Source organism: Galleria mellonella, unplaced genomic scaffold (assembly GCF_026898425.1).
Source record: "Galleria mellonella isolate WM207_F2 unplaced genomic scaffold, CSIRO_AGI_GalMel_v1 utg184, whole genome shotgun sequence".
Lineage (NCBI taxonomy): Eukaryota > Metazoa > Arthropoda > Insecta > Lepidoptera > Pyralidae > Galleria > Galleria mellonella.
The window spans coordinates 40110-68067 of NW_026442025.1; the positions used below are offsets into that span (position 1 = coordinate 40110).

At 40.8% G+C, this 27958-nt stretch overlaps 1 protein-coding gene across 3 annotated transcripts; it reads right to left on the bottom strand.

Moving 5' to 3' along the window:
- Window positions 1-242: 242 nt before the first annotated feature.
- LOC113512212 (rho GTPase-activating protein Graf) lies at window positions 243-27410 on the bottom strand. Of its 3 annotated transcripts, none has more exons than XM_052893894.1 (15): window positions 26988-27409; window positions 23525-23682; window positions 18907-18978; window positions 14848-14949; window positions 13996-14211; window positions 12945-13016; window positions 12633-12705; window positions 11514-11614; window positions 10705-10785; window positions 10037-10554; window positions 9046-9315; window positions 2567-2609; window positions 1930-2083; window positions 776-992; window positions 243-605 (listed from the first exon to the last, which is right to left on the bottom strand). In XM_052893894.1, the coding sequence occupies exons 1-15, from the start codon at window positions 27145-27147 to the stop codon at window positions 434-436; spliced, it is 2409 nt and encodes an 802-aa protein (XP_052749854.1). In that variant the 5' UTR covers window positions 27148-27409; the 3' UTR covers window positions 243-433. The 3 variants fall into 3 exon arrangements, with proteins under 3 accessions (XP_052749854.1, XP_052749853.1, XP_052749855.1); XM_052893893.1 differs by having other exon boundaries at window positions 10705-10800; XM_052893895.1 differs by lacking the exon at window positions 18907-18978 and having other exon boundaries at window positions 10705-10800; window positions 26988-27410.
- Window positions 27411-27958: the final 548 nt, after the last annotated feature.

The following is a 27958-nucleotide window of genomic DNA, read 5'->3' on the forward strand; positions in this document are numbered from 1 at the left end:
AAAACTGAGGGACAGAACAAACAGTGGAATTTTTCTATTAATAATTAACTGTATAAATGTTTATACTACTTTTACTGATACAAATGTGTAAACAAGTTTCCTACATGTTGCCTCTCGTCGGCTGCGCTTAGAATAGGTTACATTTCACCGCAGCCGCTCAACAGACCTCGGTCTTGTCACTGGTGTTCGCGACGCAAGGTAGCGTGCCCACTGTGTTCGCTCGCATAGCAAAATAAAAGAGATTATTCAGTTTAAATTACTCTTTATAACTAGAATCCACGGGTGGATAATACATTATATTTGGTACAAAACTCACAACATAAAATATAATATAAATAGAACGTTCAACAAACTCTTATTTACAATGTACAAAATATACAAACGCGTACAAAATAATCAACAACATAATACTAGAGGGGCGGCTCGGGGCGGCTCAGGGCAGCGGCTCGATGTAGTTCTCGGGCACGAGGCCGGTCTTGCCGTTGAGCGTGCCGCGCAGCCAGCCCGGCTCGCCGGACGCCGCCACGTTGGTGATGATCTGGTTCGGCTCGAACGACAGCTCGCCCTCCGACTCGCCCAGGCACGCGTACAGCGTGCGCACCCGCCTGCAACGTCGTGCGTGCACGTGTACGTCAGGTAGCGACGCCATGGACGCCGACCGGTGCGGTCGCGCTCCTTACTTATACAAACATGCTTTCACTATTTCACTTTCTCTATGTGTACCAGCCTCTATTACGAGCTTCAGTTTAAATAAAACCGGGACCGGCATACTTACGAGTGCCTATAGAGCGGGGTGCGCGCGAGCAGCGTAGTGGAGCCGTGCAGCGGGTGTCCGGCGTGTCCGGGGTGCGGCGGGTGTCCGGCGTGTCCGGCGTGTCCGGCGTGTCCAGCGTGGCCGGCGTGGCCGGCGTGCGCGGCGTGCGCGCCGGGCGGCGGGGACGCGCTGTGGCTGGACACGGACTCCGCCGAGCTACTGCTGGACCGACCCACGCCTGCAAGTTGATTGTCCGTTGTAGCGATATCGAAGTAAATCATTGTACAGATATGATTCAATTGTAAATGGATGATATCTATACGTGAGAGAATTATCAAAGAAAATTTAATAACCTCAATATATGCAAAAACATTTTTTTTTATTTTGTCTCTCTGTACGTATGTTCCGGTATCACGCAAAAAGGACTACACCAACTTGGATGCGATTTTCGTAGTTGTATTCCTCTTGAAGGTCTAACTTAAAATATAGTGTATTTTTTTTATACCACTGAGGTGGCAAACAAGCATACGGCCCACATGATGGTAAGCGGTTACCGTAGCCTATGAACGCTTGCAATACCAGAGGTATTACGCGCGCGTTGCCGACCCTGAAGAAACCTCTTTACCTCCCTTTTGAAGAACCAGTTATGTAGCAATTTGTTAATGTAGCAACAAGAATGTTTCATGTTGCTACATTAACAAGAAGCAATCTATTTAATTGGTTTCCCCACTACCTGCATGCACGCGTGCGGTGTTGCGGGCGACAAGCGACACGCCAGCCACGAAGAAAATTATTGCAAGTTACTGAACAAACATCGACATCGACTTGTAGCGCATCAGTGCAATCTCTGGCGTCACCGAACCAATCAATTAAATACTGTTCTTGACTTTATACTTTTAGGATTCCGTACCTCGAATAGAAGGATGGAACCCTTATCACTTTTTTTATAAATTAAATTTGTACGGAACCGTCGGTGCTCGAGTACGACACGTAGATGGAATTATTATAAAGGAGGGCGAATCTGTTGAGTAGTTTCAACACTACTGGCAGTAGTGGAGGTCTCCATCGGTAACAATGTACTCATAAGGCAACTGCCACGGAATTGATGAGGACTATTTTCCAGGGGGAGGAGTTGACTGGTGGTGACAGAGTGCGCGGTGTTCAGCCGTACTGACCGGCACGCAGCGCGGGCGCGGCGAACTGCTGCAGCAGCTGGTGCTGGTGCGCCGCGTACCGGCCCGCGCCGCCCGCCGCCAGCCGCTCGCACCCCACGCCCACGCCCACGCCCACGCCCACACCCACACCCACGCCCACGCCCACGCCCACGGTCTGAAACCAAGTATTGTTCATGTAGCCGCATATTGTTATTTTCATTTGCAACACGTGCGACATGCTGCTGTAACGGTGTAACGGTGCTGTAAAAATATCGACGTCGCTAAAAGAGGCACGGCGGGCCCGTCACGGAATTAATCATTGTTGAATATTATATATAATGTTATTTATGTAAACAACACACATAATTATAAATATGTAATACAAAATTATTTAGTCACTTCGATCTGGTATAAAATAAAACATTTAAAGTACCTCATTATTTATTTTTATCAGTTAATGATAAATCAAAATAATCGATTTCAATTTGATCAAAATTTGTAGATTTAAGGGAATAAAACATAGAAAAGTTATAACAAACAGATACATAGAAACACAAGCAAAAAAAAAAAAAATACAAAATGTACATGAGATTAAAAATATTGTAATAAGTGTCATTAAGTATGTAATAAATATTTGTAACAAGGTATATGTACTCACTATGTCATTACGAGCCGCCGCGGGCAGCGACGTCGGCGACGCACTGTGAAATGAAATACGCACACTTCAGTTACGACAATACAGTGGACGCTTACATTATATACCATACATAGTGTCTCCATACAAATGCTGTGAGAAGAGTGTCTCAACTTTTTTATACAATTTAGCATGACAAATAGTTATGGGTGATTCTTTATTGAGTTCTATATTTATTTGGTCTTAGAATTTTTAGACATTTTAAATTTTGTAACAATTCATTTTATTTATTAAATAATTAAATATAAATACGTCAAGGTACATTGTCTGCGTAAGTATATAAAACACTAATGAAAAAAACGATTCTGACAATTAACTGACATAAAGTTAAGCTGTTTTTGAGGCTCGATGCTCTGTCTATATAATCTAACACTTATTAAAATAAAATAAAAAACTGATTTCAACTTGACGAGTAGATAATATGATAAAACAAACTGGCTACAACTACCGGCCTGCCGATACTACACAACACAACTGATTATGTTTTGTAATTAAATAAATAGCGCACAATTAAACTGCTATACAATATATTGAATATGATCAGTAAATATACCGACCCGGCGATCACAAATCCCGACAGGCAGATAATCATTCCGCACTGAACTGAATATAACGACACACTGTTCGCAGTCACCGTGCACCGGCGTCGTGAGTTGCGAACGGGCCGCGGACCGGCGGCCGCGCACTGTGCGAGTGAGCGAGTGAATGAGCGGCGGCCGCGCTCGCGCTGTATATAGGCGCGGGATGCGGCGTGATTGGCGGCCGGCGGCAGGTGCCGCACACGTGGGCCACGCACCTGCCGCCGCCGCCACCACCGCCACGGCCGCCACCTGGCTCGGGCCGTACCGCGTCCGCCCACCTCCATCCAGGCCGCGCATCAATCCCGCACCTTACACCCTTCATTACACTCTATAGTACACTACCCCTCTAATAAATTTCCTTAATTTTAGTTTAAACAAGCTCGACTGATCGTTAATGTAACGCTTACATCTAACAATGAATAACTAGCAATTGATATAAAATTATATTTCGCGCTTGAGAAATTGAGACGATCTCCATTCTGAATTACCACTTTACTACGAGAACAATTAGAGTTCTTTTAGTAATGCACAATATAATTAAAATATTAATAATTTATATGTATATTATGTATTTTACAAGCGCACCGTAGACATGAAGTGAAACGACTTTGCGTGTGCGTCGAATGATCGCGCTTGACTCTCTTCGAGTTTCTTTAACACCTCTACCCACCACAAAAAATATCCTCTAGAAAAAGTATTGTGTGCTATATATTAAACTATTAGATATATATAGATTCTACTAATATTATAAACCAAAAATTTTTTAAAAAATGTTACAAAGAGTTGGACGAAGTTGAATGACATTTATTATATACATCGCCCGTATGTTAGACCGTAATCAAACACTAGTCACACAACATCACTAGTTGCAATTAATAAAATAAATATATAAATCGTTTGCACCTCCAATTAGAATATACTGTTTCTATTATGAGAAACCAGATCGACAACAACCAACTGAGCCCTGCCTCACGACATTTAGGTTCGAGCTCCTGTAGACTAGTTCGTTTCAAATTTGCCTGATCGATAATCAAACCAAAGACTATGTATACGCAAACACGATGAATTGGCTTTGTGCAGTAGAAACCCAGATGCGTCGCGAGGAGGAGCGAGCCGGCGGCGGCGGCAGGTGTGAATTCCGTGCGCTGCGCACGCGCAGCTGTCACATTCTTATCTCCGAGCTGCGCCCTGCAGGGCTTCTACCGATGCACTCATGTGTGCATTATATGTATGCTCGATGGCCAATGACCGTATCCGCGCACCATACTCATGTATATATATAAAAGAGAATGCCGAGTGACTGACTGACTGACCCATATATTAAGGCACAGCCCAAACTGCTGAACGCTGAATCTTTAAATTTTGCATATAGGTCCTTTATATAGCGTAGGTGAACAATAAGAAACAAATTTTAAAAATTCAAGCCCTAAGGGGGTAAAACGGAGTTTAAAATTTTGTATGGCATTTCTTTATTTTAACAGTGGAAGAGAAATTTATTACATAATACCACACGCGAGAAAAGACGCGGCCAAGAATTAGTAGTAAATATGAATATAAATAGCTATGGTCAGCTTTATTATAATTTAATGATAATGTAAACAAACGAATAATTGAGCCGACCAAAACGCAGTTTGCTGATGTCCCACAGTAGTGCAAACCGACAATCAATTGATCGATTGAATAGTTCAAATAGTTTATAACGATAAGTCGATTGTTTTGTGTTTGGTCCTTATTTTGTATGTAGTTTTTATCATTCATTAACATTCTTTTTGTATTAAAAATCAACGTATTCTGTATTCTGTTGTTAAAAGTTTTGCTTGTAATCTGTTTATGTACCACACAAATAAATAAATGGGATGTTTCGATTTGTTCGTAATGTAATGTAGTGTTTCAGCCAAACTTGGTCGGCAGACTCTCTACTATTACAGTGCGACTATTGCATACAACCATAATAATAGCTCAATAACATGTGCACAGAGTACAGTTCGGTAAGCACTTCATTGCAATAACACTTGTCGTAACTACTTGTGAACACAACTATTCACAAGGGCCCACTTATTTAATTTCATTGATAAGATTGTCTTTTCAACATTACATTTTCTATTGGCATTGTGTATATTTGTTTAATATATTAGGTGCAATAAAGAGTCAAATATTCGAGTCCGTATTTCTAGATGTACCAATTATATACTCACATACAGAGGAAATAACAAATGTCAAGGCCGGGAGGGTCTCAGCAGCTTCGTTTGCACTGGATCCTTGTTGTCTGTGGATATGTAGTGTCTCTGTATGCGCACACCTACAGTTGTCTTACACCTTGGTTGCCTAACAGTAAATGTCGCTAATTATTCCAGTCTTATGAAAATATTTTTTTTTTATTACAAAAATTTATCATTTTTGCAATATTAATTATTACTGACGTAATAAAACTGTAGATAAATAATGTCTATACATGGGAAGTAATTAACAAAAATATAATAAAATGAGGAGTTAATAAGACTAATAGATATATAAATAATAATTTTTAAAAAATTTGTCTGTCTGTATGTTTGTTCCGGCATCACGCAAAAACTACTATAACACATTAGATGCGGTTTTCACAGTTATATAACTGCAAATCAGGTGTATGTTTCATGTTGATACGTCATTTAGTAGTGGCGTATTCCATTGGTAATCCTACTTCGGATATCCACACGCGCCAAGTAGCGGGTAATAAGGTAATATTATATATGTAGGTATATTCTTTTATAAATCTTTCAAATCAAAAACCTTTTTCGTACAGCGGATATCAGTATATTGGATCGATATATAAATTTAAATGTTTATCTTTAGCGCCCAGACGATACAGTTTGTTAAACGCACACTATTTACCTGCAAGGTAAACCGAATATAATAATATAGAGGTAGTGCGAGCGACGCACTCGGAGCGGTACAGATAACGTGCGCGAGGCTTCTTAGCATTTTTTGTTCAGGTTTTTGCATCAACAGCTGGCGAGCGGCCGCCGCCCGCCTCCTCTCGATGCGCGCTGATTGTATTGTGGATCCCTTTACAAAACGTTCCCCGCACAATAGAGCCCCGCTCGACGGAGCCCATCCTGACCTGACTGAGCGCGATACCAAATGTATTCGTTTATTTGTATAACGGGCGCTCGGTGGACTTATAAAATTAATACGGAAGCAGTCGTAAGTAATACGACTTGTCTTGTGACTCGTGCACCGGTGACCGGCCATACATACGCGCTCCGTCGCTGACAATCTGTTCCTACTTTTTTCCATTGTGCTTGCTAACTGACTTGTCAATGCGTCGAATATCCATACAAAATAAATGTATTCAGTTGCGGTTGAGCAACGAACTACCAAGTTTTCACGTGTACAATGTTAGGAATATAAACTTTTGCAAACATTTCACACTAGCTGATCTGACAGATGTCCTCTCTATATAACGAATTATTATTTACTTTCCACTGAAACCTTATAATCGGACCATGATGAATATTAAATAAAAATATGCAAACCGGTCTAGCCGTCTTCAGTGTATTTAATGTTTATTTATGTAGGCTCGTATGTACTATCTACGTAGACGTTTGGCCGTAGGTGTGCGAATCCGTATCTTCATAATAATATTTACATCGTAATTAGGTTTTGTTTTTTAAAACCTTTAGTGATTGGTAAAACGATAATTACTTTATTTACAACAGAACATTTCTGTAATCCCTTAAAAAACATACTACGACACTACAATCTATCTCCTCGCCAAATTGCAAGCGGGACATTCTTTCATATACGTTTCCAGGGACTCTGTAACTCCTCTCTCACATTCGTATAGAACACGGACTATCGGTGGTCTACCATGAAACGTAATTGTAAATTTTCTGACTCATTTTCGTATTTTTGTTCATAACGGAATCGTGCCAGTAAATGAAGCCGAAAGAACATTTCGTTCGTCATAAATCCGACCATTTAAATCCAAAGGGACGATATTTTAACATTCTGTAATATTTTTAAACGTATTACTTTTTTTATACAACATAGAATGACAAACAAGCTGACGGCCCACCTGATGGAAAGTGATAACCGTCGCCTATAGACATGAGCAGTACCGTGGACATAACAGAGTATACTGTTTCGCCCATGATACCCCCCATGCGTTGCCATTCCTAAGGACTCAGGTGTTATTCCCCTGTACCCAGTAAATTCGCGCCATATCCCACCCTTCAAACCGAAACACAGCCATGCAAACACAATTGCTTCACGGTTGCAACACGAATAGGACAGAGGTGCCCAAGCAATCGACTTTTATTCAAAGACTCCCTCTGGTAATGAATGATGAAATTACGTAACTTTAATATCAATTTTTTGTTTCGTTCGGTCTCAAAATTTCGGAAAACATTTCAAGGTACGTCCTATGATCATAACAGGTTAGTTTAAGTCTCTCCCGGTATTAATCCTCTATCGCACTGTATATCAGTTTTGTCAACCTTTCCTTTCATCTGACATTCCTTCCCCATGCTCGAACCGTCGTCGCATGCTGTTATAGATGCTGATATTATGAAGATGATTATCGACCAACATTACAACCTACGTATTTAATTGCTAAAAATAACAATCACTTTGCTCCGCAATAAAAAAAAAATACATTGAACGTGAAAACGCTTAATTTGTAAGAACTGTTTGTCGTATTTAATAATCTTAGATTATATAGACAGAGCATCGAGCATTAAAAACTGCTCAATCTTTTATTAATATAAAAAGAGTCTGCTAATTCGACAATTAGCCGACTTGTTTCATTTTTAATAGTGTTCTGTATAATTACGCACACGACGTTTCTTAACGTATTTAAAATTATTTCTAAATAAAAGAGTTTTTGCGTAATAAAAACACGCAAAAATTATATATTTTTTTTGTGTTCGTTATTGTCAAAACTAGGACTATAGAAGAATATTTAAAAAATCAAACAGTATTTTTTAAATATCATAATATGAAAAGCGAGTAAGATAATAAGGACAGAAGATTGTGACATATGAGATCGTCAATATATTGACAAAACTTTGCCAGATTGACGTTCACGTTGGTTGTTCAGCCAGCAGTTGATAAGTTCAACATTACTTTGTAGACGACGTTTCCCCGTTTTGATCGTGGGCTCGGCGTCAACAAACAACACGCCAACCATTATAATTATCTCTTTATTATACGCCATAATGTCTACGATGTACATACATAATATAAATGTTGTTATTGATAATAAAATGCCACCAGTAAGACGAGGACACATCGGTCACCGCACGGGTAACGCACGTCGAGTTCACAATCTACGAGGCAATGGCACTGAACAAGAGCGTAGGTAGCCATTTGGAGGCAAACAGAATGAGAATTTCTCGTGGTCGAAAACAACATAATCCCTTATTTAGAGGGATTCAACACAATTAGCGGATGAATTCTGAGAAATACTGAAATTAAGTTTCTAATAAGAACTATATGATTACTTTCAAGAAAGTCAGTTTAAAAATATACTTTCTCGTATAAATGTACAGCCCTACTTTGACAACGCTAGGAGTTGAATTTCGAGAATCCTTCCTTATTATTTGCGTAGGTTATAAAAGGAATCTACTATCAAAATTTATTAATTTTAACTTTAGTATTTAGCAGTGCATTGATAAATCAATGTGTCAGGATTTTTTTCTTTACAATATAGTATAGTATAGAATGAGTGGTCCTATGACTGGCAATTAACCCTGTTGGCTCGTCCTGTACGCGGCAGTCCTGGAAACTATTGTATTCCTGATGGATTTGTCACGACGGGCCGCTAACGCGTACCTACTACTATTCCACTTTCATATATTAAAAAATAACAAGAGCACTGACCTGAGTATGCCGTTGTGCGCGGGCGCGGGCGGCGGCGGCGGCGGTGGAGGTGCGTCGTCGGCGTCGGCGGCGGCGAGGGCTGCGGAGGGCGGCGGCGAGTCGCCGAAGATGTCGTGGTAGTGCTCGAGAAGCGTCTCGACGAGCACGTTGTAGAACTTGAGCTCGAGGATGGAGGCGACGGTCTCGCGCTCGGCGCGCAGCAGCGTCGGCCCGAAGCACACGGCCAGGTTCGAGATCGTCATCAGGTTCTTGTCGCTCTTGGCCGCCACGCTGCACCGCGCGCACACACATATACACACACCGGTCACAACCCACGCACGCACGCACACACGCACGAACGCACGCGCACGCGCACTCATACGCTCTCCACGTTCACAAGAGCAAGAAAATTTACCAAGTTGGGTGTAAACGCAGATTGTTACAATAGTGACTCGTCATAATAAGCAGATGTTAACAAACTACAGACGTATACTAAGAGCGGCGGTTATGGCCGGGTGGATAAATTTTCTTGCTGGTGATCTAACGTGTATGTGATTATAGGCATGTGCGGCGTGCAACGTGTAATCCAACTTGATAGTAATTCCATTTTCAATTCCGATTTTTAACGTGTTCACAGACACGGCGCTCGCAACGATATGCGTGTCGTTTATATACGAAATAAAATACATTTAAATATCATGGACAAATTAAACCTCACAACGGCAGTATATTAACATTAGAAATAGCACTGACATATGGCACTGGAATTATGTGGTATGGTACGGAGATACAACATCTAGGTCTTCAGGAACGACAACGCACAAGGAGTGCTATGGGCATCTATGTTTATAGCCGATGGTTATTTCATCTAGCATTGGGGGCGATCAGCTCGTTTAACGCATTAAATATCATAGAGAAGTAGATAGATTTTCAATCGGCGTCGAGGTGTTTCGTTGGTATTGCCGACCTAGTGACGGTACCGCGGTTACGGTACCGTGCCGGGTGTACGTACTTGCGCAGGTGGGCGAGCACGAGCCGCAGCATGTCGTGGTTGAGCGGCGGCAGCGCGCGCACGAGCCGCTGCACGGCGGCGACGCGGTCGGCGCGGCTCTCGCACTTGGCGGCGGCGATGAACTGCGCGTGCAGGGCGCGCGTGAGCAGCGGGTCGGGCAGCGCGCGCAGGTAGGCCTTGAGCGCGGAGGTGAGCGTGGCGGTGTCCCAGGCCAGCGGGTCGCGCAGCGCGGCGGGCGGCCGGCGCGGCGCGTGCGCCAGCAGCCGCGCCACGCGCGACGCCACGCCGGCCACGCGGTACAGCCCCGGCTCGGCCAGCCCGCGCGCCTCCACGGCGGCGGCCAGCGCGCGCACGAACGCGAAGCCGGCGGCGTCGAGCGCGCAGCCGGGCGGCGGCGCGCCGGCCAGCGCGGCCGCGGCCGGCGCGCCGCCCTCCACCGCGCGCAGCCACGCGCCGCGCTCGCGCTCGCTCGGCGCCTGCAGCGTCAGCGCCGCGCGCTCGCGCTCCGCCGGCAGCGCCTGGCGAAACTACACGTTCATACGGCCCCGTTTCTCCCACGAGTACCGCCGACCACGCATATGTATATACTACGTCGACGTCAAAGCAACTTGTAAACAAACGTAAGGTCACGCGCGGCCGAGTGCGCGGGCGCAGCGGCGCGGCCGTACCTCCCAGCAGAAGCGGCGCTCGACGGCGCCGTCGCTGCACTCGCGCGCGCCGCACACGCACAGCGTCTCGCTCGGGCCCACCTGCACCGTGAGGAGCTTGTGAAGTGGACAACGACACCGAGCCGCATATGCGAAGAGCGACGAGTGCAAATTTAATTCAATGTTAATATCAGCAGTCTTTTAAAAAGCTAAATTAAGTCAGTACTAAATCAAACCATGCAGCCGCTCGCTTCCAAACACAAACAAATTCAAATAAATATATAGCTGCTACCAACAAATTTGTGTACCTGCTTTTGTTTTGAGGAAGCAAAAAGTGTCTATTAGGACATTGCGCAGATCAATTTTACTATAAATTTTCTTCTCTTCCAATGTATTTAATACGAGCTGACAATACACACCTTTTGCAAAGCCTTAAAACACTACACATGCTCAATGACTCATTAAAGAACGCGTTTCTATTTAAATCTTATCTCTGGCTTCACTAAACTCGCTGCAGGATAGCCATGTCCAAATTAAATATAATATTAAATCATAAGTACCGGATCACGTTGTATGTTGTATAATATAAAGGATATATTCTGTTTAATGTAAAATATTTTCATATAATATACAATGCTAGGGGCATGTTCTCAGTATCTGCATGCATGGTGTGACACATTCCTCCTTGTTATTCCATCATCAAATTAAGAAGTAACACCACCACCGTACTGTTAAGGAACAGTGCGTTTCGTTCCACACACGCCGCACTACTGTGGGACACGTACGCAGGAGACATATGTTTTATGCAAGTAATAAGAGGGCGCAGGTACCGTTTTGACGTTGATCTGGTTGTAGGGCGTGAGCGACAGCAACCGCGAGTCCTTCTCGTACGTGCAGTACTGCTTGCTCCAGGTGGTCGTGCCGAACGCCTCTGGGCGAGCGGACAGCCATCGCCGGCGAACACACAAACGAGCGAAACACATGTTAATTTATATACACACCAATATATTATATAAAAAAAAAGAAAGATCGCCTTCAATCGTGGCAAGACCAGTAATTTTGATTTAAAAACTAAACTCGGAGAGGGAGACTGTACAAAAGTAGTCTGCATGGATAAGTACCTCTGTCTCATTCGTATTTCTGTCGCGAAGTAGTTGTGTTTGTATGGTTGTATTTCTGTTTGAATGGTCCACCCTTATGGCAATGAAATTACAGGATACATCATATACACCATAATCCTCAGGAATGGCAACACATGAAGGGTAGTATCATGGGCAACACAGTATGATCTTTTGTCTATAGGCAACCATTACCATTTTACATGAGGTTGACTGTCAGGGTGTTTGTCATTCTAAGTACTACTACACGATTATGATAAAAATTTCATGGTACTAATCTGAAAGTAACCAGCAGAAAGCAAAGAAAAGCAGTTGTGTTTGCATGGCTGTGCTTAGGTTCGAAGGGTGGGATATGGAAATGAATTTACAAAGTACAGAGGAATAACACCTAAGTCCTCCGGAATGGTAACACATGGTCCATGGTACTGCTCATGTCTATAGGCGACGGTTACTACTTTTTGTCAGGTGGACCGTCAGCTTGTTTACCATTCTAAGTTGTAAAAAAAAATGAAGCTGTGATCAACGTGCGGCTCCTGCGATTGGTCGTTGCAGCAGTAGACCAGATAATGCAGCGCCGACGGTGGCGGCGGCACTGCTCTGAATGTGAGCGGGTAAAAACAGATGTATACTCGGTATGCACAACATTTAAAGAAAATGTAAATAAACTAATAATTGACTCGAGCGGTCATCTAATGACCAGTAAATCGCAAATCATAAATAGTTTAAATAAATATTTCCATTTGTGAATAATTTAATTTGGAATGTGTTCCTGTGGTTATTTCAACAAAGCTTGTGGTTTACGGCGACAGTGACTGTGTGAATGGTACTCACTCTTCTCCATGAGAAACAGGTAGCCGGCGCGCGAGACGCCGCCGCCTTCGTCTCCGGCTTCCTCCTCTTTGTTCTATACGACACGACACGACACGATTACTCTCAGTAGTAATAATCGGGCATATTGCATTATGTTATATTTATTTATTTATTTTATTTAGAAGCATATTCAGCAATGTTAATATTCAGTTATCAAAGAATGATGGGTATACTGTCTAAATACATAATTTAAAAAAATATCAATATTAATGTGTGTGGGAAGGCAACCGGCAGTGTGTTGGACGTGCGACGAAATATAAGAGTGACGCTCACCTGTCGCGCCTCCATCATCTTCTTCATGAGCGACTCGGTCTGCTTGCTGGTCTCCTCGAAGTTGGTCCGCGTCTGCAACCGACCGCGCGCGTCACCGACACAGCTGCAGCACGCGGCACTCACACACGCACACGCACACACACGCACACTCACTCAGGGGCCGCATTCACACCATGCATGCCGTCTCGTTAGGACTCCGCAGAAACAGTGTTATCGTCACACATTCACACTATGCATTAGGAATGTATGTTACCAAAACAAAACAAACATGGTGTACGAGTATGGATACGGAATGTTTTAATTGCAGCCAAAACTAAACAATTCCAAGTTAATGGTTTAGGCAAAAATCCTATGTTTAAAACTACAAGCGGTGATCTCGGGTCTATCGTCCTAGTGAGTGGCTAAGTATAACAGAATCGGAAAGATGCATCAAAGTCGAACCTACATATAAAAATTGGGAATAAAAATGTATTACTTGTAGACAATTCAGTTACTTTGGCATCCAGAAGCGAAAAAAACGTTAAGTATAAGGAGCAAAGAACCCAACATGATTATATCGTAAGCGACAGAGACCTACGGGTGGCGAGCTCCATCTCGTCGGCAGTGGCCGCCGCGCCGCGCCCCCTGGCGGACCACACGTACGGTGTTAACTTCACATTTTCCAACAGGAACTCATTATGATCGATGGTTACTATAATATATCGTACATTATTTACAGTATTCACTCAGCGGTCTGCTGCTATTTTCACCATGTCGTCGGTTAATCCCATATTAGAATGTCAACCCAGAACCTTCAAGACGTATTAAAAAATTCTTAATTTATCTATTTTGTATTAGCAGTACGTAATACACTATGATTTTCATACATAAAAAATCTTGACATGACATGTTGCACAAATTAGTCATTTAAAAGTAAGACGAACAACACAATTCTTTTTATTGTAGCGATTTCATTTTATGTTATGCCATGTCATTTCAATGGACTGTCATGTCAAGACTGTTAACCACTATAACTGTATGTGTGTGCGTGTGTGTGCGCAGGTGTCGTTACCCGCTGTATGCGCAGCTGCAGGTCGCGCACGCGCGGCTCTGCGTCGGCGTGCACGTCGTGCGCGGTGTGGTGGAAGGTCCACCAGCCGAACACGAAGCCGAGCAGCGTCTCCACCAGCTCGAACTTCTTGCGCTCCTGCACCGCCTGCAGCTGGAACACGTACTCGAGGGACGCGCGGCAGAAGTCGCGCTCCGCCATGTCCATGGCCGCGTCCGCCTGCACCGCACCACGCCGCACCGCCGCGCACCGCCGCGTGACAACCAATGTAATATTTTATAACTGTACAACTTTATATTCATTGTATGTCAAACAATTAAATCACGTGTAATTGGTAAACGATCACCAAATGAAGGAGACTCTCAATTCTCTTTCAAATTGCCAATATGTTTACGTGATTACATCACCAATTCTGGTCCGATTTTGACATTTCGTAATCGTATGCGTATCTAATAATATAGATTAGTATAGATAAAAAAATATTAGAGGAAAATAAATCTATGCCTTTAACTAGGATCGTTCTTGCGAAAATATCAACCTTAAAAAAACAAATTCAATTATGCGGTCCAGTTTACAACCCAAATAATGGCCGAAAATAAAAAATTACGAATTACAGTATCAATAATAACAACTACTAGATGCCTATTTCGTACAAGAAATGCAAGGTAATTTTATTTCATCATCTCCACGGAACCCTCGGCGAGTGAGTCAAACTCACACTTGACCGGTTGTTTTTTTTCTTATCGGAATAGAAAGTATCCTGTCTCTGGCGCGAGTCTACAATACTCTAATAATAGAAAAACAAGAGTGATTTGTTATGCCTGACGATTAATTTGCCTCAAATAATATACTGACCTCTTGGAAGACATTCTCTTGTTTCTTAGTGGAGAGAGACAGTGTCCGCTCCTGGCTCTGACAAAACTTGGCCGTCTTCTTGTCGAACTTCTTCTTGCCCTCCTGCGGACAACAAGGTGCCGTGTTAGTCTGTGCGGCGCGGCGTACGCATCAACGCACCTGTGTACGCGTGTAATGTCATTCATAATATTATCTTATCAGTGCAGCAGCTCAATAGCGGCAATTTATTGACACGAAGTACGCACGGACAGTCGTCCGTAGCAAAATGATTAATATCACATTACAATTTACAATCGTATTGCAGATAAATGAATGAGATTGTTTCAAGATCTAGTACCAACGTTATATAAGTTGCCTTCATTTGATCCGTTATCACATTACGACAGATTCAGATCTTATCCAGACCCTCAATAGAAAGACGAGTTCCCCTAATAATACAGATGTGCAGAAACGAACGTAAAGCTTGATAACTCTCTCTCTCTCTGTCTTCCAGTAATAGAATCTTTGTATATTCATTATGTATATAAAAGTATGATTACATAATTATACGTCCTGTTTAATCTTAATATATATATATATATTTATATATATATATATATTGCTTAAACCGTGAGTAACAAGGACGAACGGTGACGGCCGTGTCAGACTGAAGCACGTCTCACCAGACTAGACCAGCCAACCAAAGGTCAGGCGTTAGTCAACATTTCGTGTGGTGAATGAGTACAAATAAATTGCGTTATTGTTATAACAATATAGCTACGCCGAGCGACACAGTTTGTCGACCCATTTTAATGTTCATAATTGAATAAAGTTGGAACTATGTACAGAACTTGTTCTCTCTCTATCACATCTTGAAGGACACCAAGGCAAAAAAAAAAAATACACTGCACAATTTGAATGAAGCCAAATATGTGAAACTTTGTTATATGCCGAGATAGTGCGAAAAAAGGCACATCAACCAAAAGTTGGAATCTAATTTTAATTTTCATACCATAACTGGTACCACGGCTGGCGATTCGTGTAAAATTTTGAACCTTTAAAAATGATAGAATGTATGGTTAAGTGAAGATACAATCGAGCCCTAGAGATCTTCTCAAGCAATATGCGACTTTGTGACTCACCCACTAAAAACTAAAACCTCCTACGAACGTATTTTAACTATTACACTGTTTTGTCACTTTCTTTCAAACTAAGAATTTAGTACAAAAGAAAAAGACAAAACCGTTCAATAGTTAAAATAGACTTATGAGATTTTTTGAACGTTGACAATGGAATTGTGGCCCCGCCTGCGCTAACGGTATACGCTGGCGGGGCACCAGTGAGGGACGACAGGTGAGATTGAAAAGGCAGGTCAATCAGCCCATCGTGATAAATACACCTGGAATTCAGCACCACGACCTGGTTGGGAATATTTGACGTTTTCGCCTTAAAATAGGTTTATAGAGCATCTACATGTGACGTCTCTATTGAACAATTATTGCACAATTACAGTGCATTTATGAATAAAGATTTTTATAATCACGTCATTTCCTTGTTATAGAGGGCTTATAAAATGTTGACAATTTTTATGAATAACACGGTACAAATAGATACAGAACAGATAGAATGCTCTCGTAGTTCGCTCCAAATCGACTCTTTCGGCTACCATTTTCCATCAGGTGGGCCGTCTATTTGCTCTCCATTCTAAATTGCATAAAAAATAGTGAGTATATCGATTGCTTCGATGCAACAACACGTTTGACGCGTTGCAACGGCGGAGTGGGAACAGTCGGTGCATCGAGCTATCAAAAAGCTACTCGACTGCCACGACTGAAGTTGCAGTGCGTGCGGGAAGTCAATCCAATCGCCACCCGCCGATATTAAAAGTTAACATGTTCGCTAATCTGTTTATTTGTACCAAGCTCGGTGTTCCAGATATTTACAATATATGGTGTCATTGACAAGTAGTAGCATGATTGTTGGTTCTTTGAGCTATGTGACCAGCCCATTACCACTTCAGCTTGCTTATCCTTCAGGATATATCGGTTATTTTGGTTTGAGGATATCCTAAATTCGGATTCTATCACGCAAAGAGACTCCGAGCGTGGCCCTCTCCATAGCCCGCTGAGTAACTTGAACTTTTGCATACGGGCAATCATGTAGGAGCATGTTTCGGTTCCATAAGTCATCACTGGCAACACGCACTGGTTATGATTAATTTATGTTCGAGGGATGGGCAGCTGCGTCCCTCTTAAAATATCTTAAAAGACCCAACAGCGGTTGCCAACCCGCATATCAAACGTGGCAACTACTGGCAAAACCCCCCAATGATAAACATATTAATGTACTGACGTGTGAATAATATTATCGCAACGAACATCGCCGCGAATGTTCGCTACGAGTACCGAGCGACGCGACGTCAATGACGTTCAATACTTATTTAACTCAGCAGCGTACGTATCACGGAACAATAGATAATGTAAAGACAAGGTCTCGTCAAATTTTATATTGACTTGTAAGTATAATTCACGTTGTGCATAAGCGACCTACTCTTATAGTTAGTGATCAAAATATTATTTTGATTCAAAAGCGGCCAAACCAGGGGATCTAAGCAAACAATTTCTGGAATATATATATATTTTTTTATCCATAATTACGGGTCCGTCGTGAAGATTTAAAAAAGAACCTTTCTTATACTATATAACCAAACACAAATGCTATCGACTTAAAACATGACTTAAATAATTAAAATATATATAATTATTAAAGAGTATAAAACGGAAAAATTAAGTTTAAATAAATAGGTATAAAGTGTTATTAAAAACTTTAACCGATTGTAACAACTAAATGGCCATAAGATAAAATTTAATACTGTGATAACTAAATGATATGATATAATAAATAAATGCATGTGTTTTTTAATACTCTTGATTTGATTAATTATAATGTAGGTAACATTTATCTGTCAAATTCTGCCGACATAATCTTTTACAATAAAACAACATAAATTGACATTTCAAAAAATTAAATCTATGCATATATTAATTAGAGACGTTTGATCCGGCTCGCACTGACCGGTTCTTATTTTATAATCGTACAGTTTTGATGATAGCGAAAGTGTAATTAACTGTGTTACGTGATCGAGGCGGGCGACGCGGGCGCGGCGGGCGACGCGGGCGCACCGGTTTGTTTGTTTGTATACCTACAGCGGGCGCGGCGTCGTGCGGTCGCAGTGCGGAGTCCACTCGCCTCCACTGCAGCCGTAGCGAGCGCGCGCACTGTTCATAGCGACGCACTACAGCGTTGAACCAGTACGTGAGCACAGTAACACAGTAGTACCTATTATTATTTTTAATATATATAACACTGTTCGCTGCACTGCTTATGAATTGTCCGCCTCTGACACAGGATTCCAACGTGCCCGCTGAAATGTGCGGATATCCAATCTGATCATCACCACAACCGTAATTGACGTCAAATGCCTCTAACTTTGCTAATAATGTACCCTAACAGGTTAACCTCCACGTGGATCCCCCTGAAAACCATCGTGGTTAATTCTTGTTAAAATCATTACAATGGGCCAACGGACCTGCCTTCATCCTCACCCCCCATCCATCACTGGTGCCGCGTCAGCGTATACCGACAGCGCAAACGGTGTTACCATTCCATTATCACCCAGTAAAAATGTAAAGTCACAAACATTTATCTCTTTTCACTGCGCATGTCTATCTACGTCTGTTGTTATTTGTGTACCGTAAGTAATGCGAATAAATTACACATCTATCTATCTAACGTGAATTCTTAGCCATATTTTTAATAAATCTTTAAAATTTCTATTATATTTTTTCCACCGATGAAGAGAACGCACCGAGGACTACACAAGACTAAAAATTTGATTGGCATTACTGTTTTAGTAAAAAGATAATAAATTCAGTACAAATACTCATTGACTTATGTACAGCAGGTTAATGTGCTAAATAGTTGTTGAATTAGCGACACCGTCGCTCGGTGTTGGTGCTTTGTTCCGCGTCATCGTACTGAGCGTGTAATGTAGCAGGCCGCTACCGTACTGGGACGTACCTTAACTGCGCCGATGTGCTCTTTCCGAAAGCGCTCCAGCGGCTGGATGATCTGCTCGTGAGCGCGCCCCAACTGTAACACAACGACGGCGACACTGACATTAGCTGTTATGTACTGACATATGATAGCATGGCACGACATTGCAGCCAGATTTTAGTAGTAAAAAATCTAGAAATATGGTTATCGTAGGTTAGACATGGATAAAACTCTACTGCGGCGCGTAATTGCAACAACCCACCTCCCTGTGCTGGATGTGTCGACTCACTTCTTCAAAATGACTTGGTGCACAGCGCAGTGTTGTGGAAAGTGAAATAAGCTTGAGGGAATTAGAGTAATTTTTTGGACTCGTGGGTTGACTTGTGGGGACTCTTTTAATAGTATATAAATGCGCTAAAATGAATTAATGAGTTTAAGGAAAAGCAAAGTAGAATTAAAGCAACGGAGGACTTTTTTGACATTTATTTTTGGCGCATTTAAGAAAATATAGTACATCGATAGAATTTACTAATTTTAAGGAAATTCTGTTTTATTTTTCATTGCTTAGTTTTAGCACATGTCAAAAATAAACTATACATGTAATCATATTTTGAGTAATGAGTCGGCGCAGTGAAGTGCGCTTGAGTTACTGAGTTAACTAGGCAAAAAAATCGTTGAGTTACCCACGTCTAGAACAAGTAAAAACACCAACTTAGTTATATACCAGTTGGCTTGCTTCAGAACTGGAAAGCTAGAGTCGCCACTCCAGACAAGACATGGGACGGACCGTTAAGTCGAGGAAAGTAGAAAGTACTCGTGTAAAACTGATGTTTATTGGTTATTTACAACCTGAAGTGGGTGGATCCGCATGGATGGGACACATGTTATTACACAGAAGGTGCAACACACAGTGTACACGTACAAAACAAAGATAAAGCGTTGAGTCACAGCGGCCAGACGATAGCTCATTACAACATATTTTAATATAGGTACAATGAAATGTAATAACCAATACTAAAACGGTACAAACATTCTGTTTAAAATTGGTACAAGTTGTATTGACTGGATTGGAAGAAGTAAAATTTGACATTTACACGAGTAATTCACCATGTGTGTGTGAACACGGGCGGGCCCGCTCGCCGTACAATACCAACATTTGTATTCATGATTATATTTGTCTGTGTGCTTTTTATGTATAATAGGTATGAAAAACAAAAATGTCAAAATATTTAAATATGTCGCTCAGATTGCCCACTGAACGCCCATAGTGCAAGCTCTACCTAGTTTGGGACTAGATAACGCTGAGTGATGTGTCCATTAGTATTTATTTGATGCCGCTCTCCCGCGGGATAACTAATGAACGAGGTTCCTGCAGAACTACTCGTAGTTACACCGTTATATTATATTATATTATATTATACGCTAGTGCAGAGAATTACATAGTTTACAATACACTGATTGCCGGCAGTAGTGCATTATTATTTAATTATCTATTGTATTAACAGCGACAATGCGATTTCCAAAATATATGTACATACAGTCATATTTTGGCTTTATATTGCCTCACCGGCGCACAGCCACAATGGCTGCATGCAAATTATATTCGTTTTTGCTCGGTGTCATGATAAACTGGTTAACAGCTTAATCATAATTGAGTTAACTCCACTACACAATTGGTCGCTACTCATCGTATTAAGTTGTGCAGGTACTTGCGTATTACTCAGACTAACAAACAACGGAGCGTTGTTAGACATCCATAAGAATTAGTCCCTACCAACACTGGAAGCGAATGTTTGTTTGTTTCTTTACTCTTGGCGCTTTAACGATTCAACCAATTGTTGTAAAATTTGGCACACCTAGAGAGGTACTTAGGCATGCCTTTTCTCTTCGTCTCGTAAATGAAGTGGCGGGAACAGCTAGTGGAATGATAATTTGAATGTACACATGTATTGCGACTGACCGGTACTTGCGTGTACTGCAAACATGGTTATCGTAACCACTGCAAATAGAACACAGACAGCTCATAACTCATACCCTATGTCCTGCTTGTGGGATCGATTCTGATAAATGATAAGTAAAGTTTCGTATGCATGCTCTTGGTGTGTACAAACAATAGCTGATAAATAACCGTATGTATGGTACGAGTACATTACATACATGCCAACTGTCGCCGCCCAATGACACGCGCTCTTTCATTCAAGTCGAACCATTTCAAGGCGCGTTCCAAACAGACACGGCGCTCCATCGCCAGTTACGTGTGTCAGGCAACTCAATCCGTCATAATTAATTAGCATTCGTGAGGCGGCGACCCGAGATGCATACCAGCTCGTGCGCGCGACGTGCGCCGCACAAGTAAAAGTGGTCACTCAGTGGTGGCCGGCCGGCCGGTGGCCAGGTCGATCGATACGATGCGAGAAAGTGGTTGTGAAGGTCGCGAATGTAACATAACTAAACGGCCATTGTCGTAAGGACGCCGCGCCGCGTCGGTGACTAACGTCACATTATATGTATACCTACCTGCTTTGTGTTGTACTCGTGCCGGAAGAACAGGGTGTGCGTACCTACGTAAACAAACCGGCCCTGAGCAAGTCTGGCACGCATTGGAAGAGTTGCGTAGCCACGTTTTAACTATGACGTATGGTACCCAATACCGAATATGGTACCCAAAATGTTTTATATATCGTTTACTAAAAACTAACATATCATTCGAAAAAGGAAAAAATCGTCTTTTTTTATTTCATCACTTACTGTACAGGCAGAATACCAAATACCAAAGGCTTTTATCCTTATCCACATCCACACGTCCTCACTTATTTATATCTGTATCATACAGTACATATATAATCCTGATAACTCGATCTCGGCCTCCTCCGACGCATGCACTCCTCAATATATGCTTGCTAACATGTAACAGCGTGGAAACAACTATGCAGCTTCTTGACCCAAATTAATATCTAGCTAAAAAATTCTTCTGCATAATAACGCAATTCATTCTATTCCAGCCATTCTTCATTCTATACATTCAATGAATGCCTAGTATGTCAGCTCGCTACGAAACGCATATGGACATCTCGCGCACGCACGCTCTGCTCTGCTATCCTAAACATGCACTGCATGGCGCGTGACAAAGTATCAGTGTTTCAGTATCCCCAAAGAACGTCCCGAAGTCTGTACTACTCTGCCACTTTCCCCACAAGACATACAATCATCAAGTTGTTCACCAGAACAGTGGGTTGCTTTTCTACGATATTATGATTGCAACAACGCTTTGTCTTATTCCTTGATCTATGTCTTCTCCCTATGTCTGCCTGTACATTATTATTAAAAATTAAGGCTTAGACAATTAAGAATGTAGTTCTTATTATGTTTGTCGTGTCCGATGACTTGCCTTATAAGTTAGCTGCTAAGCTAATCAAACTAGATGACCTTGTTATTAGTGCAATGAATTTGCTGATTATTTTTCCTTTATCTATGATAATATATACGTCATATGGCACCAATAAATACGATAAAGTACTTATGTGTAATATTCTTTTAGATTGACAGAGTTTAAATTTTCCTTCTTGCTGAAGTGACCATAATCACGCCATATAATTATATCAACAAAATAATATAAGCTCTGAACACTATAATTTCAAGCTTAAACACCGGACATTGAATGTATTTATTTTACTTAAGCTGACACTTAATAACTGAGACTGTATACAAAACTAACCGGAATCTTCTCGTCTTCCAAACGAGGGGAAACTTAGGGAGCTTCAACAGAAATTAGAGTGGTGAAGTCCCCATGTGAGTAACTAATAGTGAGTAAACACATACATGCGAACAAATTGCTGCAAATGACAACAAAGAAGTTCAACTTGAATACGGCTTCCATTCAAACCGTTGTATCATTTCTATTCAAAGTGGAGACCATTGTAAGAGTATGTATTGAACAAGAGCGGTGAGTAACGGAGGGAGGACAAGAGAGCGCTGCGGTTGTGGCTACTCGTAGTTGTCAATGAGTGTACACACACGTACACGGCGGCGCGCGGACATTGAATACATAATAGCACCTCCACGTATTACCTAGTATGTATGTATACATACGACATGTGTGCCGTAAGTAAACGCCGCGAAGCTCACGGATCGACGCGCGACGCCGTGATTGCACAGTCGCGGCAGACAGCCAACGGGCTCGCAGGCGGGGAAGTAGCATCAGAAGCAGGAGAACACCTCTTCGTTACGTGTTGCATGCACACGATGCACTATCCCTCTTGCATGTTGTTCAAAACTATTTTTCGACCTACTTTTTAAAAGATTCTCAATTCGGATGTATTTTTAATTCCTCAGAACTCCGTCACTTATAAACCGATTTGCAAAGTCTCTTTTTTGTCTGAAACTTTTAGATTGATTCCATAGAAATTTCATCAAAGTCAATTCAGTAAACTGCTTATTAAATCAAAATAACCGATGTGATGATTATATAATATTGTTAAAAAGCACATCGTACTCCATAACGTAATTCTGCATAAATCTAGGGGCTGTGGAGTAAACTTAAATATGTGACGTCCTCCATAATGCAAGGGGAAACGCGGACGGACGGCCTTGACTGTCCGCACGTATATGTGACTGTATACGTGTAGTAAATTATATGACTGACCATGCGATCCCTCTCGTCCTCGATGGTGCGTATGAGATGCGCGAAGTGGTGCAGCGAGTTGGAGATGACCCGTTCGTCCTCGGTCATGGAGGCGCCGATGCAGGCGAACTCGAACTGCTCCATACTCGTCGCCAGCGCCAGCTGCGCCGCGCCCAGCCCTGCGCGCACACACCCACATATCAGCTCAACACAATAAAACCCTACGCTACATATCACATCGCCGTCGATGTATGGAGCCTTCCAAGGACGCGGTTGCCCATCGCGCACGCCTCACACGCCTTGTTCAGGCTCGCACTCAAACATCCCTCTGTACTCCCATTTTGTGTCCTAACTATTTTAATAAACTATAGAATTGTGTAATGGCAGAAGAATAAAATTTGCGATATAATAGATAAATTTCAAATAGGTAACACAGCTCGATCTCCATTCATTAATCAATATTCTGTATCAATATTATAAGTGAGTAGACAGCGACAACTGGGTCAAAGCTAATCTATGCTAATATTATGAAGAGGGAAGATTTGATTGTTTGTTTGTAACGGACAAATTCAAAAACTATTCAACCGATTTTAAAAATTCTTTCGCCTATAAAAAAAAACTACATAATTAACAAGAAACAAAAGGTAATTAATATTAAAGGTTAATTTATTTCCTGTGATCACGTGACTGCATTTATTTCACAAGCCATACGTCCTACACCTGTAGCCATATTAAATCAATAGTCGAGCAGCAGTGTCACCGTGTCATGCAGTGTAGGCGAGGCGGTTCCGCAGTACTGTTAACAGCAAGCTAATGAACACAGCCTCTTTTGTTATTGGCCACCGTCAGCTTCACACCCGTTACGGAAGTCGTGACTCAAACTTATCTCACAAGTGAGCCACATACATTCAAACATTCACATGTATATGCAAAGCAACTGTAGCGATACACCTACAAATACCAACTGCCAATAAGTGATACTGGACCATGTAATAAGTAGATAACCAATACAAAATAACTATTTACAATACCGACACACAGGTGTGTTAGTGCTCAGGGTTGTGAGCGTCGCCAGTGTGCCAGTGTTGCATGTGCACTAATTAAGAAAGTCATTGACACACATACCAATTGCAGTGATGCATTTAGAAATTGCATGTACAATCAATATTATTGTGAGTTTAGGCAACAACTACCTAAACATTTCCTAATGTTTGTGTAGTTATCTAAATGCTAATGTTATTAGTCCTATTAGCATTTGTCAATACAAGTGTATTATGTACAAGTACGAGTACATGCACTCAGATAACAAACAACATATTATTCATATGATCATTAATGACACCTAATAATTCATTTGTGCTAAGATAGATATAAATGTAACATTCCATTCAAAGAGTGATAATACCCTAATGCAGTGTTTTTCAAAGTGTGGGTCGCAGCCACCTAGGGGGTCCCCAAACCTCTACAAGGGGGTCGTAAAAGGTCATAGTGTGCATATTTTTTCTTTTTTAATAAAAACTGTCTTTATTGAATATAAATTACATTTAGTTAGATGTATTAGCCACCAAACTAAGCCGAACCTGTATCCCAATGGATAGTTGAATAACTTCCTTTGTCTTAAATATTTATAAAAGATGTTACGATATTGAATATAAACATACTCAAATTCGCAATGTCCAAGATATTTTTGATACAACATAGTTAAATTTGCTGTTTAATTCTACAATTGTCATATTGATTTTCCACAGGGGCGTTTCAGATGTAATCAATAGGTGTTTTAGGTGCTTCATTATGTATTATTTCATTGTATTTAATGGATGCCTGACTATGAAAAAAAGAAATAAAATGTTTTAATATTTGGGATATAATAAAATACATACAAGATAGGAACTGGGGAGGGTAAGGGGTTGCAAAATATTGTCACATACTGAGGGGGTCGCATGATGAAAACTTTGAGAAACACTGCCCTAATGCAACACAATATAAGAATGACATATTAAGATGACCAATAGTCGATGACACTTTTGATGGCATGCCACAACATCTGTCATCACTCTTTACCTCTTTTAGTAAGGAAAGGGGGACAACTTTTTAAGAAGGTTGGCTTGGACAAAATCAACTTTTTTTTGGTTACCAGAGGGAGACTTTGTACAAAAGTCATCTACATGTGTACCTTTAACTCTCTCATGTCTTTACTGTGAAATGAATACGACACTGGAATTGTGGGGTATGGAGGTACAACACCATAGTCCTCAGAAATAGCAATGCATGAGGGGTACCATGGCATCACAATATGTGGTGCTATCCATGTCTATAGATGACAGTTACCACTTTCCATCAGGTGGACTGTCAGATTGGTAGCTATTTTGAGTATCATAAAAAAAATCTATGAAGTTAAATAACTCTACATAGTTAAAATCCTTTTCCTATCTAAATTGAAGCAATATTGGATAGTTGATTCCAAATGGAAACAAGTTAAAGCATTAAAAAGGTAACAATCCATGGTCATTAGTCTTTGTTAATGATTTAGGATATATAACTAAATAAGTATATATATGTACTTAAGTACTAATTTAAGTACAACAGGTGAATATAAATAAATAGTATCTATGATGAATTCAAAATTTATGTAATGGTTATTTCCACACACAAAATAATTCATAACCTGTAATTCATTTTGCATTCTACTGATTAGAAAACAGTGTTATAAAATGTATGTAAATTAGCATGTTAAAATAGCTGGAATAATACTTTCATTTGACAATATTGTTCTATGACCCATATATGAGAATAAATATAGATCTATTCTCATATGATGTTACATATGTATATTCATGCCAACATGATTTACTAACTTTAACTTATAAGAAATAAATTATGGACCCACCATAGAACTGACCGGTACCCACCCAAAGATGTAAATGAAGCTTTGCAAACACATTTCTGACTACATATGCACCTTCTTTAAAGGGCCACACCCTCTGTGAAAAATAATCTTAAACATGTTCATATCTAAAGTTCTTTAATGCTTTTTGAAGTAAATATTTACTAATTATAACTCTCATTGATTGTTTATTAAAATAATTCTTTAAGAGGGTGCTCTAAAAATAATTTAAATTGATTGTTTTTAAAAAATATGTAATGTAAATATTGGCAGTTTTTCAAATGCACCTACTTAAATGATTAGAACTTCTCTTTCCATTGTAAAACTTGATATGACCGATATATTCTCATAACATACTTAGTACCTATTGTAATTCCCAAATTCCCTTTATCAATGGATAGACCCCAATTTGCTCAGGTTCAAAATATTTGTTTTTATAAAATATACATCAACACCATCTAGTTATATTACCATTCAATTAATACAGATGTGAAAAGTTTACATAAGATTGAAGATAAACTCAATGGATTAGATAAGTATATTAATGCTAAAGATTAATATAAAAACCAGTAAAATACAGTTTTCGAGCAGTGAACTCACGTTTGGCCGCCTGTACGACATCCTTAACTTCCTTAATGAGCCTCTTGATCTGTTGGCTGGTGCGTTCGAGCTCCTTCTCGTGGCGCTGCAAGTTCTCTCGGAACTGCGGGCTGTCCGCAAGGCACTCGGTAAACTCGAGCGGTTGCAGGCCCACGCCCATCGTCACCCACTCGCTCACTCTGTTCTATTCTATCACGGTCACAACTCCACCGACTTTCACTGCCCCTGTCCGCCCTTCAAGCGACGCATCATTACGCACCACACTATCACAGAACAGATTCAATTATGTGCTCAAACAAAATGTACGCTTACTCTACCATATTAACGAAACATTAATAAAAAGTACAATATTTTCGTTTCAGTCAAATTGATATGTATTTAGATAGATATGTAGGTACTAATTGTTAAATAGTTACGTATCTGTCAATTGATCTTAATGTTGCTAACAATTAATACAAAATGCTACTATAATTATACCGTTTCCATTGTTTTATTGATTTTGTTTTTGATAGTTAAATTCTAAAGCTGCATATACATATAATATGAAGTGTTATGGTAATTTCCGTCATAGAATTTCTGCAACTTTTATTTTATTATGGATATAATTTTTATTATTTATATTAGCAGTTACCTGATAATAACTGACCCCTAAAGATAAACTATTAATTTAACCATCGTTCATTTTTCAAGGCATTTACTTTCACATTCAACCACGCTTTGGATTCAACTTCCAGCAGTAGTATTTTCTTCATCATAACCTTCAAGAAAAGAGCATATTAATTTTTAAAAGACCGGCATCACACCTGCAACGCCTTTGGTGTTGCGGGTGATTATGAGCGGCGACAGTTACTTACCATCAGGTGAGTTGGATGCTCATTTGCCCCTTATGTTATAAAAAAGAAATTTAGCTTTATAAGGAAAACCAAATACAATCCTTAATCATTAGCATGGTATTCTGCATTCACGCATAT

Bases quoted from the DNA above. Each gene is read 5' to 3' on its own strand.
- LOC113512212 (XM_052893893.1), bottom strand. From the start codon at position 27,147: ATGGGCGTGGGCCTGCAACCGCTCGAGTTTACCGAGTGCCTTGCGGAC. The intron at 14,950-18,906 runs GTACGTCCCAGT...TGTTGTCCGCAG, and splicing joins AGCACATCGGCGCAGTTAAG to GAGGGCAAGAAGAAGTTCGA. The intron at 606-775 runs GTAAGTATGCCG...ACGACGTTGCAG, and splicing joins ACCCCGCTCTATAGGCACTC to GCGGGTGCGCACGCTGTACG.